General features: G+C 40.4%; 1 protein-coding gene across 4 annotated transcripts in view; it reads right to left on the bottom strand.

Annotated features, from left to right (window-relative positions):
* LOC114143174 (CUB and sushi domain-containing protein 1) overlaps positions 1-17,344 on the bottom strand; it is a 437,499-nt gene that overhangs the window by 132,141 nt on the left and 288,014 nt on the right. For all 4 annotated transcript variants that reach the window (XM_028014977.1, XM_028014979.1, XM_028014978.1 and 1 more), the window contains exons 21-24: positions 5,807-5,923; positions 5,312-5,527; positions 4,307-4,495; positions 652-821 (exon numbers count right to left, since the gene is read on the bottom strand). In XM_028014977.1, coding sequence (XP_027870778.1) covers positions 652-821; positions 4,307-4,495; positions 5,312-5,527; positions 5,807-5,923 — 692 coding nt within the window. The remainder of the gene's footprint in view (positions 1-651; positions 822-4,306; positions 4,496-5,311; positions 5,528-5,806; positions 5,924-17,344) is intronic.

Raw genomic sequence — 17,344 nt, 5'->3', positions numbered from 1 at the left:
CTGCAGAAGCACAACTATCAACACTAATAGAGAACATTGTTAATAACCCGCAGCAGGAATGTTTATTGCTTTGCACACAAATATTCAATAAATTTAAAAGGTAGAGCAAACCTTGATAATACAATTTAGATATAATACTGATCTAGGAATTCAAAGCCCTTACTGCAATATGTGTTTCACTTCCAGCCTTGTTTTTACACAGTTCCTACAAGCATAGGTTCACATGACTGGAATACGCTCATTAATGCACTATAGAAAATAGAGTTTTACTGATGGCAACTACATAATGCATAGATGTCTGCAACCTGCCAAAAATTTCTGATTTATCCTAGCTTGTCTGAGTATCATGTCGTGCACACTAGGCAACCACCATATAAAATATTCTTTAATTTTACACTAGCTAATCATACAACAGTTATGTTGAAGCATAAACTGAACAGGAAAAGGTTATATTTCATAGTATACTGCAAGAACACACCTCTGGATGATATAATCTTGCACATTCACCGTTTGGGTGTGCATGTGTGGGCATAGATCCCTAAATAAATTAAACATTTATGGATTTTCCACCTGGGGGAAGTTCATACTGACACACGTGTCTGGGTGTTTGTAAGAGACAAACAGAGAGAGAGGGAGAAAGACTAAGCATACCTTTAGATAGTCTCCATCTTGCAAAGAGAAGCTCTCAGCTTTCAGCCTGATTCCTTTGCCCTTTTCAGTAGTGATGCGGTAGATGCACTCATGGTTGTTATCGTAGCTGGAGGGAAAATTTGGAGAGAGTAGAACACCTTCTGGTCCTAGCGTGGAAGCTCCGCACTCGGCTGCAGCAGGGGAGAAAAGCAAAGAGGAAACAGTGTAGGTAAAAAAATAAAAAATTGCAGCAATTCTGTATAATTATCCATCATTGTCCATGTATACCTCACTTAAACATTAAAAAGAATGATTAGTGTATAATGCATATCAAGGATACAGTGCCTTTAAAATGTACTTGTACCTGTTCCCGGGATATGTTCCAGTAACAAACTTCAATGTATTTTGTGCGATTACCAACTCATACTGATGCATAATTTTAATTGAGGAAAGAAATTGGCACAGCCTAATTACATTTGCACAATTACAAATTTAAAATGTATATGCAATTACTCAGCTACCTCTAAATAAGATTTAGTGCAACCAATTGATTTCAGACAGCGTACATAGAGTCCACCTGTGTGCCATTTTTTTTCTCAGTATTAATAAAGGTGTTCTGTGAAGTCCTTAGAGAAAAGAAATGTATAAACAGCATCAGACTAATGTACACACCAGGCGTATTAGGGGTAAAATTGTGAAGAATTTTAAAATAAGGTTAAGCTTTACAAAAATTGTTCTAGCACTAAATAAATCGTCCAAAAACTGAAAGAGTATCACACAATCGTAGCCTGGCCATTGCTTTCCAACTCAACATTCTCCCTCTGACTTGGGTTTCTCCAGTAGAATTTAAACTGAGGTACTCAGTGAAAAGGAGAAGTTGTGAATGATGACTTAATTTTTTTTGCGATGTTTAACAATTGTAGTCTGCTTGTAGTTTTAGCAATGGCAAGAGTGGACATGAATGTAGCTGTTCAGACCGAGTTGGCCACGCTACTGAATTATCAATTGTCTCCAGTAAGCTTCATAGGGTCAAACCGGTGCATTACAGTCGTCACGGCCAAACGTTAGCAACTGGGTACAAATTACATCTTTACTAGAGTCCAGGCCTCCAGCAAGTTATCATTTCTCAGTAGCTTAGGGTCCAGACTCTCTGTACAAAGCAAAATGTAGAACACAAGGCTGGTTTTTACTAGGCTAGCATAATTGGAAACCAACCAAGTCTGACTGGAAAGGTGAGTAATAATCAGGGCAGCAGATCCATGGTAATTCTATTAGAGCTGCAAAGATATACATCTCAGGTGGGAGAAGCTTTTTACAAGGAAAATATTGGCTGTGCTCCTCACAAATCTCATGTTTATGGAAGGGTGGCAAAAAGAAAGCTAATGGTGAAAAAAAGCAACAAAAAGCCCCTTTGTAGCTGCCCCAAGTTTTATAAGGACAAACGCTGTTAGAGGCTGCAAAAGAATTGGGGCTGTGTGAAACCTTCACCTTTCACCTTGTTGAAAGGTGAAGGTTCACCTTTCAACAAGAGAATAACTTAACACATACAACAGATCTGTCATATGTTGTAGATTAAAGCATATTCATGTGTTACAATGGCCCAGTGAAAATCCAAACATGAAAATCAGTGGAAAGATTTAAATATTACTCAACACATAGAAAATAATAGAATAGAATAGAATATAATAGAAAGGATCTTGAAAGAATCAGCTTTAAGGGAGATAAGTTCACTAAATACAAGCCACACTTTTCAGATTTATTTGAAACAAATGGTAGAAATCAGGTACCTTTCCATTTTCTCTTCATACTGATATTCTACTATTTGCTTGGCTATTGGTCAACACAATAATCCAGTGTTTCTTAATTGCTTTCCTCAGTAACCAGTGCCCTGAATATTTTAGATGCTTTTCTGCTCTAGATTCAAATGACTGCATGAGCTCCTCTGCATGCAATCAAGTACTGCAGAAGCCTGTTAATCACCTACTTATTCAAGTCAGAGAAACACCTAAAACATGCAGGGCAGCGGACCCTGCAATTGAGAAACACTGCAATAATCACACAATATAGTTTGTAGTTGTGACATATTAAGAAATTAATTAATAAAATCTACAATCCAGATTTAAAATACATATTGTAAGATCCAAAATAACTACAAAAATATGATTTTTGTAAAGTGCCAAAAATAATTTAATAAAAAAACTACACAAGTCATGCAGAAATTAAATGAAAAACTTTGTGTAAAAGTAGGGCAAGAATGGTTTGCTAAAAATGTTGAAATTATACAGAATTATCTTTTAGATTAACTTTAATCAAAAGATTCATTAACTTTTGATTAAAGTTAATGAATTAAATAACTGGTCATTTCAGCAAAAAAAGATTTATCTTATGTAAATGAGGAAACCGCCCTGCGACAGACTGGCGACCTGTCCAGGGTGAACCCCGCCTCTCGCCCGGAACGTAGCTGGAGATAGGCACCAGCGACCCTCCCGACCCCATTAGGGACAAGGGTGAACAGAAAATGGGTGGATGGATGGAAATGAGGAAACCAGGAAATTGAAAAGGTTTAGCGAGTTTTCAGTTACCTTTAAGAAGAACAACTGAAACAAGGAAATCATGAGAAACCTAAGAGTAAAGCAGTTGGTGAAGAATATATAGAAAACCTAATATAAATAAATATAAAACACAAAGCACTTTTGTTATAGGGAAGAACAGAGCTGGTACGTAGTAGATTTACAGTTTCTACCGGCATTTGTTTCTCAAATTAGTTTTAAAGTTAAATCACAACCACATAGAGGGAATTAGAAGACTGCAAAAGGGGAAAGGCAGGATTGCTGCAAAGAAGCTTGTAAAAGTCAAAAGGAGAAATCACTTCAAATGGAAAGAAGACAAAAATATTATTTGAAATTGCAAGAAATTATAAAAAAAGATTTAACTTAATCTTCTTTTAAGATTAAGTTAAATCTTTAAAAAAAATTAAGATTTAACTCCTCCCTTAAAACAGCCAATATTCTAATTATCTACCAGAAAACTGTCCAAATACAGAGAACAGGAAGAAGACAAAACAGCAGCAAAGTAATAAGGAGAAGGACAAAGCAAAAGATGAGCACTGTGTTGTTGCCAGCTACTGCTGGTACTTCGCTTCCTCTTAGTCAGACCTGATCTCTTGACAGATAATGCTATCATAGCATTTTCAGTCCACTCTCTCTGGGGCTCGGAAATTTCCAGCAGCCCTCAGCCAGACTCTCATAAATTACCAGCAGCATCCTGAGAAACACTGATAGCCATCAAATTCCAGCAAATTACAACCTGCTAACAGAATAATCCTGGCAAATAAAACCAACAGTTCACCAGTCACATAACAGTAAATTACCACTGCGTTCGCAGTAAAATACTGCCAAATTTACAGCCCAGAAAATGCTGATACTTTACCTCCGTATTCATGCAGTACAGAAGGCAATTTGAAATGTTTACCTCATCATCTACCTATCAAACAAGATCATATCACTTCACTGCTATAAAAACTGAAGAGAAAATGATATTTATGCTTGTGAATTTAATTTATATACATCTATGAAAAGAAGGAAACATTTTATTAAAAAGTTCTCTCAGCATTTGTGCAAAACTTTCACAAATAAATTATGAGTCTGTGTTTTGTCTCTACTTTGTCTTCACTTACCTATACACCGTGGCAGTGTGTTGCTCCACACTCTCCTGCCACCTCCAAGACAAGTGATCTTACTGTCTCCCTCAAGTCTGTAGCCGTGGAAACAAGAGAAGGCAAGCGAGTCGCCGACTCCAAATCGAAATCCCATCCTCCTGCTGAATGCCGGCACACCGGGATCCTCACAGGGCTCCAAGTCGTACTCTGTACATGCAGGCAAGAAAGATAATATGACCGAGGAGCGAATGGAATAAGGCTGAATATATTTAACCTGACTAAGGCTTCAAGAAAATTGAATAACTCTTTATTTGATGGATTGCAATGGTTAAGAGGAGCAGTCATAAAAATAGACTCTTCTAACGTTTTAACAAAGATGACAATTTTAATCAAACGCCAAATAGTTGTTTTTTTACATAACAGTAATGACCTCTTCTATTAAAAAAAAAAAACAACTTAGAAACTTAGAGAAGTATTTTATAATTTTACTGATGTGTCTGGAAAAATGTTCACCTAACCAACAAATAATTTAATCATTTCAGCAACCTTGGTTTACCATTTCTTTTCTAGGGTATACTGCATGTTTAATAACAAAGGCCAAATGTTTAATTAGCATTAAATATATATAATATAGCTTGGTTAAGAGTCTACTATAATCTCTACTGTACATCTAGATAGATAGATAGATAGATAGATAGATAGATAGATAGATAGATAGATAGATAGATAGATAGATAGATAGATAGATAAAACAGCTTTTTTTGTCATTCTTTCAGAGGTGTCTGTCACTTTTACTGCCTGAATAAATTTCTTGGATGAACTAAAATCATTTAAACAGTATTTGGCTTAATTCTATTTCAATTGATGTCAAACAAATATGTGCACAGTACAAAAAAATTCATAAAACGTTTTATATAATTCTTTACGTTAAATAGAACCGCTACATCAAGAAACATTTTCACTGATTTCAAATAAATCTGGGTCAGTGTGAACAACTCTTTACTGCTTTTCCTGCATTCGTACCTGAAAAAGTAATATTAAATCCTTCGTAACTCATGGAGAAATCTGATATAAATCGCAGCTGCACACTGAAGTTTCCATAGAGTCCAGCTTTAACGCTTGGTGGAAGCACTGAGCCGGTGAGCCGAGCCACCGGAGCCTGGAAGTTGCCATCTTCAATGATGGACAGGTAGTCATGGTTCTCCTCTAGATGGAAAGTATGGAAAACCAGATGGACCCCTGGATGAATGGGTGGAAGATTGGGTGAATGAATGGGTAGATAAATAAAGAAAAGCAAAATTAGACAAGGATAATCTAACTAATACAAATAAACAGGAAATACAACAGAAACAAAGGTGGTTACAGTAAACATGCACCCTCATGTACAAGAGTAGTACATTAGTCTACAATTTTGTAAGCAGGTACATGTTCTCTAACCATTCACATAACAAAAATTACAACAGTAATTTCCAAAGCACAGTTTGTGCTTTCATTATGTCCATGCATTTGTGTTTGTACCTTTTCCATGAGACACCTCTATAGTCCAGGTGCAGTTCAGAGAATTAGGGTAAAAATCAGGAAAGCCAGGAGATAGGATTGTTCCTGTTTTACCAAATACATAGCCTCCACACAATGCTAAAATAAAAAAAAAGAAAACAGACAGAAAAGATTGGAATCAAAAAGGAGAATATGTAATATTTATTATATTACAAAGACACAACAAACTGCGAGCTACAACACAATGTCCAGAGATCTTAAGAAATTCACAGATATGCCTGCTTCTTTACACTATACAGTACAAGAACAAAGTGCCTTAAAGTGTGCCTTTACTTTGGTTGCAGGTTTACCACAAACATAGTTTTTACTCAATTAATCAATTGCACAAATATTTTACTGTGCTTGGTGGAAAACCTTACCTTCATCTTTTGAGTTGTAAATAGTAGAAAAGAAGACTAAGAATGCCTTTCTAATCTCTTATTTCCTAATCTTGGTGTGCATGTGTGAATTGTACACTCAGATACCTGTTCTTTGGCAACATGAATGTGGTCAGCTGATGAGCTACTGCTGTAGCTCATGCGCATCTAGTTCTGATAACCACTACAATAAGGGTCTCTAACATAAAAGATTTTTTTGGCTGTGATGACTAAGCACAATATCCAGCTTATGAACTTTATAAACTGCAGAACTTGTGTGGTATATATTTTTGAAAATGTCCTTGAGGTTTGGTTTATGTTGGACAAACAGAAAGAGCTTTGCAGACAATAAGCGTAAGACAATAAATCCACCTTATGTACAGCAAATATGAATTGCCTGGCACCATGTAAAGGCCAAAGTACCGGTATATATAGTTCTGCATCATTGGTCAGGTTTTGTGGGACATTACAAAAATCTCAGCTTCTCAGTGGCCAATTGGGTGATTTTTTTTTTTTTTTTTTTTGAATTAGCTTTTGAATATTTTATCTTGTCAATGGTTTTAATTAATGATCTGTTTGAAGTGTTTATCTTTCCTTCATTTTGTTAAGTGCTGTTGATGTGGACAGTGAATAATGTGGTGAGCGCCACTCTTTGTTGGGTGGCCAGTTTCCTTGTAATTAGATTTAATCATGTCTGCAATATCATCAGTTATTCATGTATACCTCTACGCTTGCACAATAAAAACTGACAATCAGTGAGGTCCAGGTCAAATTGCATGTCCTTCAACTGTGAAGCTTCTGGGTTAGCAAATGGCTGCTGTAACACACGTCAAAGATGGTATTACAAGTAACTTGGCTGTAACGAGTGGTTAATTAAGCAACTGTTGCTGTTCTTTCATCTGGAACAAGTCTACCCATTATCCTCTGACATTAGCAAGCCATTTTCATCTACACATCTGCTGCTCACTAGATAGTTTCAATTTTTTCAGATGGTTCCTTGTGGACCCATGAGATGGCTGTTGGAAACTTCCAGTAGATCAACAGTTTCTGACATACTCAGATAACAGATATACCTGACCAGTGACATTATGTTAAACTACAAAAAAAAATGCCGAATTCTTGAGTGAAGTCTTAGGTCTTTCCTTAAAAATATATATTTCTTCTATAAAAGTGATGCAGGTTACCTCAGTATATAACCTAAAACTCATTGTATAGATGGGAAAAAAGTCCCTTTCAGGATTTCAGTTCTGTACGCATTTTGGGTTTAAGTAAGGGATACACTGAAAGGCTTAAATTGTCTAAACAAAAACGTTTATTGAATAAAATACACTGAATCACTGCAACTGATCTTAACAGCTTGTTTGTTTTATGGGGGAACTATATCTTTTTTGTGGGTGTACAAAAAGTGTGATAGATGCAGCAATTACACAGAGCTACATCCAAGCTCTGTGTAATTGCTGCATTGCACAGCAGCAAGAATGAGACAAATACCAAGTTTAGTTGTAACAGAGTGAGATTGTTTGTTTTATGATACACCAAGGCCAATATTTAGTTCCACTTTGATTTTGCTGGAGAGCATATTTTATTGTAAATTCTCAACTATTATTATTTATTACACATCTACTTTAGTGCTTATTAGGAGATATAAGGTATATACATTATCTTATTTTTGCCTAGCCCTATTGCAAGTGCATTTATATTGCAGAATTTAGTGGGAGGGTATTTAAATCAACCTCAGAGACCTATTAATTAAATTTTGTACCAGCCAATCCTACTGCCAACAGTATCTTCATCATTTTCCATTACTAGGATAGGATATCAATTTTATGTCTGACTTGGAAGAAAGTGGCTGCACTAAGGGTGCCCACGTATGGCACAACACTTCTGAGAAGACAAAGTGTCTAAACAAGAGCCAGTCTAATAAAAATGTTTTTAAAATATCATATTGGTTGAAAAATATTTCAATGCCTAGTTACATTAGTACAGAAAAAAATATTAACAAACCCTCATAATCATTCATTATACCAAAACCTTTCAATCATCAAAATTGAAGAGTGAAGTCTTATGACACTTAAATGATCGGACACCTTTATTTACCAAATTAGATCCACCTTTTAATACCTGAACAGGTAATTAGCTTCAATAAAATAATCTATGTGCTGCAGCGTCAAGAATTACACTGCTGTGCTTTTGGCAATTTTTCTACATCAACAGGTCTGCTGAGCTCAAGGCTGTGCATTAATTTCAGCTGCTCTTTATGGACTCCTCTGGTCATTAGTGAAGTGAGTGTACTGTGCCCCGTTTTTGAAGATCAGTGCAGTTTTGGAATCTCATCGCAGAGCCAAACCTTCCCACAGGTACTCTTTATAATTTGACTGGAGGCCAACATGTCCTGCAAAGAAAATTTTTCCCCATCAGGGACTGAAACTGATTTATAAATGAAACAAAACTCATGCAGTACTCATATAGAACAGAAAGAAAGAAATACAATAGTACCGTAATATAAAAAGGGGATTAAGAGCTTTAGAGACTGCTGAATCAATACATGTTGCTTTTGGTTTTTGTTTACTACTTTCCTTTCAGTGCTTTTTAGTTTGATCTAGTTAAATTTGAGTTAATTAAAGTGTTTGTTATGAAATGGTGAAAGCTTTGTTTTGTTAGCTCAAAGTAAAGAAACAGACATAGGCAAATTCCTAAATTTTAGATCATAGAAGATTTTACAGCTGTAGGTCAGTTAACAGTGTGAAAGTATGCAGAGGTTTTAAAAGGTCAAGGTTTCAAAACCACTTTAACTTTTTTATTTACTGAAATAGCCAGAAAAATGCCATAAATTAGACTTATTACTTACTATATGGAGGATATATTATCTCCTTTTCACATGTTGCTTTCCAGAGCTGACACATGGCTACTATGGACAAAATATTTCATATGCTTGCAAATATTTCCAAGTGCAAATAACAAAGAAAGATAAGCTGTGAAAATGGAGGAAGTACCCCCCAATGTTCTTATTAAGAAAAAAAAGTCTGTACATGTACTGTAAGTCTTTAAACTCAATAAATCGTCAAAGAAATGGACCAACACCATTTGTTGACTCCCTTCAACAGCAGTGAGTGTAAAATCTGTATTTAAGATAACCAAGAGTCTGTGGCTCTATGCCCCTTCTCTTGACTCTGGGACCTTGTCTTCCAAATGAAATGAAAAATTACTTTAATCTTAAAAGAGAACTTTAGAGCACTGCGCAACAATCCTGTTCTTTTTCTCCTTACCCAGCTGGATGTTACCTCAGGTTAAGGAGTGGCTTAAACTAAGGAATCTGACAGCTGTAGCCTGTGAGCTAGATGTCATTTTGTGGTTAGTTTTAAAGCATGGACTCAATTTGCAGTCCATGCCTTGTGAGTCTCTGTGAAAATCTTGAATAGCCTTTGCTTCAGAGTCTATCTTAAGGTTGTAGTTAAACCTGTTGTCTGATCATCGTTTTTCTACAATTTTTCCTTCCATCCATCTGTCTGTTATATGGTTGGGAAGAGCGCAGTGAACAACCAACATGTGACTTCATGCTGAAGGTGTCCACTGGGCAACTGTCAAGTCAACACTATTTTCCATGATTGCATAAAGCACCTTAAGGGCATTATACATCATATTTTTTTCTAGTCTTCTACAATGTTCAAAGTTTCCAGGAAGCTTAAATTGACTTTAGGTCTTCATTATCTGTAACCCATAAAAATAGTGTGAAATAGAATAGTATAGAATGAAAAGCTTGAAAGATATCACTGTTTAATGAAACTATATAAAATTGCAGTTTTACATTTTTTAAATAATTTGCTAAAATAACTGATGTTATTGTAATTTATGATATGCACTTGTATGTCTTCTAGCTAAGTGTTAGTAATGTATTAGAATTTTTTTAAGAACAAAATATTAATTTTACAAACTAGCGCTCCAAGTTTTCAGCTACACTTTTAGAGATAAGAGGATATTTTTGTTAATTGTGTTCACCCCTTTCACTGGTTTTCACTGGCTTTCTCTGCATCTCGCCCTAAAGTCTATTGCATATCTTATCTCAAAAAGACCTGAGTACCTGTGTGAGATGAGGGCTGCTCTCTTTCTTTCTGATCAGTAGGTTTGTGTAGTTTGGTAATCACTGCAAGTTTTTTTATATATATATATATATATATATATATATATATATATATATATACTCTCTCATCAGATCTAAAAAAAAAAAAGAAAAAAACTGGGACACTATCTGACTAAATGATTATTGTAGAAAATGGCTGAAGTGTGCATTTGTATTTGAAGCTCCTTCAGCTGTGTGAATGATCTGTGTGGGTGAACCAGAAGATGGATCATGAAAGAAAGAAAGAAGCTCAGAGTTCTACCACAATGCATGAAAAGAGTGAAAGATGATTCATGCCTAACAAGAATTCAAGAAGTAGTAACTCATTCGGAAAGAAAAGTAACAAATGTACCTTTTTTTCAGAGAAAGGAGAGGTAGTTATTTAGAGATATTGTTATATAATTATTCAGCGATATCTGTCATTTCTTTGGCCAAATGTTCTGCTTTGTTTAATTAACTCGTTCTCTCAGGGACTGTGTTGACATAGTATTTAATTGAAACAAAAAAAAGATGGCTTTGGTCACTTTTAACAAGTTGTTGTCTTGCTACCAACTACAAACCTTTAAAATGTCACAGCACTCTTTCAGTGTTCTCCCTCGCACAAAAAAGAGCAGCCCCTGTTCTATATTATCCATTTGGCAATTTAGCTGACCTTCATGAACAAGATGAGCAGTTTTGATTTAGTGGACTTTGTGGGATCGCTAAAAGTGCAGAGTGGGTAAATGCTTATGGGGAGTGTACTTTTCTGACCACGTTGTCTAAAGTTCAGAGTGGTGGTATTAAGCGGTTACTTTGTCTCTATGACTTTTCTCCCACACAAACTACTGATTTTAATGAGTGTGTGAGCTGCTACAGAATGTCTACAGATCTCCTCCTTGTCTCTGCGGTTTTTTTCCTGAGTACAAAAGGAACTTTGAAATTGTAATTGCCTCCTTTAAGTTTAAGACATAAAGTTCCAGTTTAAGATATAACGACAACTTGAATAAGTGCAAGACACATTCTTCAAATGATGATTTAGCTTATTAAGGGAAATCATTTTTCCAAAACAACTTTACCTTGTGTGAAAAAGTGACTGCTCCTTAAACATAACTGTTTTCCCCTCTCTTACTGTCAATTGTTTGTCATTACTGGCATTTCTACATCCCTGAGCAGGTCCACTCTTTTCTGCAGAATTGTTTTAATTTGGCCACATTAGAAGGTTTTCAAGCATGAATAGCTCTTTTAAGGTTATGCTGCAGCATCTGAATTAGATTTATTTAGACTTTAATGAGGTCATTTCAAAACCTTGACTTTTTTCAGCCATTCCCAGGTGGACTTGCTGATGTGCTTCAGGTCTATATCCTGCTGCATTACCCCAGTGTGCTTGAAATTTGAGTCCCAAAGTGAAAAGCCTTTCTAGGCTTTATAGGAATAAGCAGATTTCTTGATTTTGATAATGATGGCAAGACTTCCAGGTCATGAAGCAGCAGAGAAGCCCCAGGCCATCTCACTACTACCTCCATGTCAAACTGTCTTTCTTATTGCTGAAACATGAATACTGACCTGGAGGTAAGTAAGGTCTCCAGTGCATTAGATTTTGCCCTGGGTTCTTTTGTGACCTCTCTGATGAATCATTTAGTCATTGGGATTAACTTCTGGTTATGTACCCAATTGTTCCATGTTCCAGGGGAACTTAGCTGTCTGGAAATCACTGAAAGTGTATAGTATGTGTCACATAACTTCAACAAACTATTTCTCATTGGGAAATTTTGACTTCAACTTCTTTGCCCTAAATTTAAAACCGAGTTGTATCTAGTCAGGTTCTTTTGTGTGGTGATAAAACTTGTTTGAGAGAATTGTGAGACAGCAAAGCAAAAACAGAAGACTAGTTAGGGGGATGGCTAATTCTTTGTTTTGGCTTGCTACACTGGCACAGTGCACAGTGCCATAAAAAAAAGTACTGCATGAACAAATGTAAATGTTTCTTCCAGTTTTTCTATTTTATTAAAAGAGAGATAATTAAATAAAAAAAAATAGAAATGTGTGACATCCTTACAATATTGTGCACTTCCCCAAAGGCAAACTATGACATATCACACTTGAGTCAAGGCTCAGTGCTGTTTTATAAGTGTCATTCAGAAATGATGTATCCTGTCATATGACATCCGTCTGGTGACATGGAATGCTTGTTGAAACAAACTGAAAATGTCACAGCGGTCGTTTAACAAAATGTTCACTTGATACAGAAGATAGTGTGAGACAGAGAGGCTCAATGTAAAATCACTCCAAAGTAGAGACATCTTGACTTTAGTTTTTAAATTGGATTCTTTCCGATTGGGGGATGAAAGCGGACTTTCCAGATTCATTTCAAGTAATAAAATGAACTGTGAGAAGAAGTGAGGGCAAAGATGGTGAATGCCCACTGAGCATCTGTTTCTGTAGTGCTTGTTGAGTTTTGTAATTTCACTGAGACTGAACATCTAACTTAAGTTTTTACAGAAATCTTTTTAAGGGAGTAAGGAATGACTGCAAAATCAACAGTCCAGCTGTCAGTTGCAAATAGTGAAAAAGAAAAGATGAGGTTGTCATAGTAGGGTATCTCATTTCCTTTAAAACAGTGCATCATCTTATTTCCTCTGAGTTCCTCTTTTCTGATTTAATTTTTAAAAGGAAATAGAAAACTGTGAACACTAATGTGATGTGTTTTGGTATGTCTTTTTGAACATGTTTATAAAATTTAATATGCGAACTTTTGTAATAATTAGTTTTGTTTAATTTTATAATAGTTTTTTTACCATTGCAATGTAATGGACAATAACAGTTATTACTGTATAATTAAAACAAGCAAAGAGTTTCCAGGGTAAATATGCTGTTCTCAAAATATTTACCTCAACACAAGATGACTATTTTGAAGCTGAGTCAGAGTAGCATATGACCCTGATGTTACGGCAGCAACCGTCACTCTGTGCTGTGTATTACTATAAATAAAATATCACCACAAGCAACTGAGCTGGAACAGGATGGTGGAGACTTTTCTTGATGCCTTTAATTTGTTTTATTTGGTAGAATAATAAACAGTAAAATACATTTTACATTATTCTTAAGCAGAAAGTTTTAGAATGTTTATCAGCAAGCAGGAGAAAAGCTAAGGGGATTTGAATATACTTAGCAAGGAACTGTCTTTTACTACCTTTGCATAAACTCTATAAGTCTGTTCAACTGACTAAAATTGCTACAAAGTGTAAAGGTCAGCATTAATGTATGTGCTAGTTACTAATGCTGTGCAGCCAGTAATATCAGATCATGTCACTTCCTTACCCTGGAAAAGGAAACACCCCATTTTGGGTAAAAGCAGACTGTAAAATTGCAGAATTACCTGTAACTGGGAGAAACCTGTCAGAATAAAATTTCTAAGTTATTGGGTGATGTTGCAGTGAAAGAAAATAGCAATGTCACCCAATGTGAAATTAGCACACAAAGTCTACTAAATTGCAATAACTTCATAACTGAAAAGAAACAGTCGTTTCATCTCATTCTCGGTACAAGAGTTGAGTGCAGGAGAATTTTTTCAGTGAGCTTCTAACAAACTGTGGAAAAGCTCACGAAGATCCAAATTACTAACATCAATTCACTAAGATCAATTGGATCTTAGTGAAGAAGAGAGCTCCTCCATGGGCTGCCACCTTATCGTGGTGGAGGGGTTTGAGTGCCCCAATGATCCTAGGAGCTATGCTGTCTGGGGCTTCATGCCCCTGGTAGGGTCACCCAAGGCAGACAGGTCCTAGGTGAGGGACCAGACAAAGTGCAGCCTGAAGACCCCAATGATGAGTAAAAACATTGGACTTGGTGTTCCCTCGCCCGGACGCGGGTCACCGGGGCCCCACTCTGGAGCCAGGCCTGGAGGGGGGGCACGATGGCGAGCGTCTGGTGGCCGGGCTTTTACCCATGGAGCCCGGCCGGGCTCAGCCCGAAGAGGAAACATGGGCCCCCCCTCCCATGGGCCCACCACCCGTGGGAGGGGCCATAGGGGTCGGGTGCACTGTGTGATGGGTGGCGGCCAAGGGAGGGGACCCTGGCGGTCCGATCCTCGGTTGCAGAAACTGGCTCTTGGGACGTGGAATGTCACCTCTCTGGTGGGGAAGGAGCCGGAGCTAGTGCGTGAGGTCGAGAGGTTCCGGCTAGAAATAGTCGGTCTCACCTCGACGCATGGCTCTGGTTCTGGAACCAGTCTCCTTGAGAGGGGCTGGACATACTTCCACTCTGGAGTTGCCCAGGGAGAGAGACGTCGGGCAGGAGTGGGCATACTTGTTGCTCCCCATCTCGGCGCCTGTACGTTGGGGTTCACCTCGGTGAACGAGAGGGTAGCATCCCTCCGCCTACGGGTGGGGGGACGGGTTCTGACTGTCGTTTGTGCTTACGGGCCGAACGACAGTTCAGATTACCCACCCTTTTTGGAGTCCTTAGAGGGGGTACTGGAGAGTGCTCCTCCTGGGGACTCCCTTGTTCTGCTGGGGGACTTCAACGCTCACGTGGGCAACGACAGTGAGACCTGGAGGGGCGTGGTTGGGAGGAACGGCCCGCCCGACCTGAACTCGAGCGGTGTTCTGTTGCTGGACTTCTGTGCTCGCCATGGATTGTCCATAACGAACACCATGTTCAAGCATAAGGGTGTCCATATGTGCACTTGGCACCAGGACACCCTAGGCAGCAGTTCGATGATCGACTTTGTCATCGTTTCATCGGATCTGCGGCCGTATGTCTTGGACACTCGGGTGAAGAGAGGTGCGGAGCTGTCCACTGACCACTACCTGGTGGTGAGTTGGCTCCGGTGGTGGGGGCGAAAGCCGGTCAGACCTGGCAGGCCCAAACGTGTTGTGAGGGTCTGCTGGGAACGTCTGGCGGAATCCCCTATGAGACGGAGCTTTAACTCCCATCTCCGGCAAAACTTCGAACACGTCCCGGGGGAGGTGGGGGACATGGAGTCTGAGTGGACCGTGTTCCGTGCCTCCATTGTCGAGGCGGCCAATCGGAGCTGTGGCCGCAAGGTTGTCGGTGCCTGTCGCGGCGGCAACCCTCGAACCCGTTGGTGGACACCTTCGGTGAGGGATGCCGTCAGGCTGAAGAAGGAGTCCTATCGGGCCTTTTTGGCCTGTGGGACTCCGGAAGCAGCTGATGGGTACCGGCGGGCGAAACTCGGGCGTGGGAGGAGTTTGGAGAGGCCATGGAGAAAGACTTCCGCACGGCTTCGAGGCGATTCTGGTCCGCCATCCGGCGTCTCAGGGGGGGGAAGCGGTGCAGCACAAACACTGTTTATAGTGGGGATGGTGTGCTGCTGACCTCTACTCGGGACGTTGTGGGTCGGTGGGCAGAGTACTTCGAAGACCTCCTCAATCCCACCAACATGCCTTCCACTGAGGAAGCGGAGCCTGGGGACTCTGGGTTGGGCTCTCCAATCTCTGGGGGCGAGGTTGCCGAGGTGGTTAAAAAGCTCCTCGGTGGCAAGGCCCCGGGGGTGGATGAGATCCGCCCGGAGTTCCTTAAGGCTCTGGATGTTGTAGGGTTGTGTTGGTTGACGCGACTCTGCAATATCGCATGGACATCGGGGGCAGTTCCCCTGGATTGGCAGACTGGGGTGGTGGTCCCCCTGTTCAAAAAGGGGGACCGGAGGGTGTGCTCCAATTATAGAGGGGTCACACTCTTAAGCCTCCCTGGCAAGGTCTATTCAGGGGTCCTGGAGAGGAGGGTCCGTCGGATAGTCGAACCTCGGATTCAGGAAGAGCAGTGTGGTTTTCGTCCTGGTCGTGGAACACTGGACCAGCTCTACACCCTCGGCAGGGTCCTGGAGGGTGCATGGGAGTTCGCCCAACCAGTCTACATGTGTTTTGTGGACTTGGAGAAGGCGTTCGACCGTGTCCCTCGGGGAGCCCTGTGGGGGGTTCTCCGGGAGTATGGGGTACCGGGCCCTTTGATACGGGCTGTCAGGTCCCTGTATGACCGGTGTCAGAGTCTGGTCCGCATTGCCGGCAGTAAGTCGGGCTCGTTTCCGGTGGGAGTTGGACTCCGCCAGGGCTGCCCTTTGTCACCGATTCTGTTCATCACTTTTATGGACAGAATTTCTAGGCGCAGCCAAGGTGTTGAGGGGATCCGATTTGGTGGCCTTAGGATCTCATCTCTGCTTTTCGCAGACGATGTGGTCCTTTTGGCTTCATCGGATCGTGATCTGCAGCTCTCGCTGGAGCGGTTCGCAGCCGAGTGTGAAGCGGCCGGGATGGGGATCAGTGCCTCCAAATCCGAGGCCATGGTCTTGAGCCGGAAAAGGGTAGAGTGCCTTCTCCGGGTCAGGGGGGGTGTCCTGCCCCAAGTAGAGGAGTTTAAGTATCTCGGGATCTTGTTCACGAATGGGGGAAGAAGGGAGCGGGAGATCGACAGGCGGATTGGCGCAGCGTCTGCTGTCAAGCGGGCGCTGTACCGGTCCGTCGTGGTGAAGAGAGAGCTGAGCCAAAAAACGAAGCTCTCGATTTACCGGTCGATCTACGTTCCCACCCTCATCTATGGTCATGAGCTTTGGGTCATGACCGAAAGAACGAGATCGCGGATACAAGCGGCCGAAATGGGTTTTCTGTGTAGGGTGGCTGGGCTCTCCCTTAGAGATAGGGTGAGAAGCTCAGTCATCCGGGAGGGACTCAGAGTAGAGCTGCTGCTCCTTCACATCGAGAGGAGCCAGTTGAGGTGGCTTGGGCATCTGGTCAGGATGCCTCCTGGACGCCTCCCTGGTGAGGTGTTCCGGGCACGTCCCACCGGGAGGAGGCCCCGGGGAAGACCCAGGACACGCTGGAGAGACTATGTCTCTCGGCTGGCCTGGGAACGCCTCGGGATTCCCCCGGAAGAGCTGGAAGAAGTGGCCGGGGAGAGGGAAGTCTGGGCCTCCCTTCTGAAGCTGCTACCCCCGCGACCCGACCTCGGATAAGCGGAGGAAGATGGATGGATGGATGGATGGATGGATGGATGGATGAAGAAGAGAGGATGAACTATAAATTCTGTTGCATT

This window comes from Xiphophorus couchianus, chromosome 4 (genome assembly GCF_001444195.1).
Source record: "Xiphophorus couchianus chromosome 4, X_couchianus-1.0, whole genome shotgun sequence".
Classification (NCBI taxonomy): Eukaryota; Metazoa; Chordata; class Actinopteri; order Cyprinodontiformes; family Poeciliidae; genus Xiphophorus; species Xiphophorus couchianus.
This window is presented reverse-complemented; position numbering and strand designations above follow the sequence as displayed.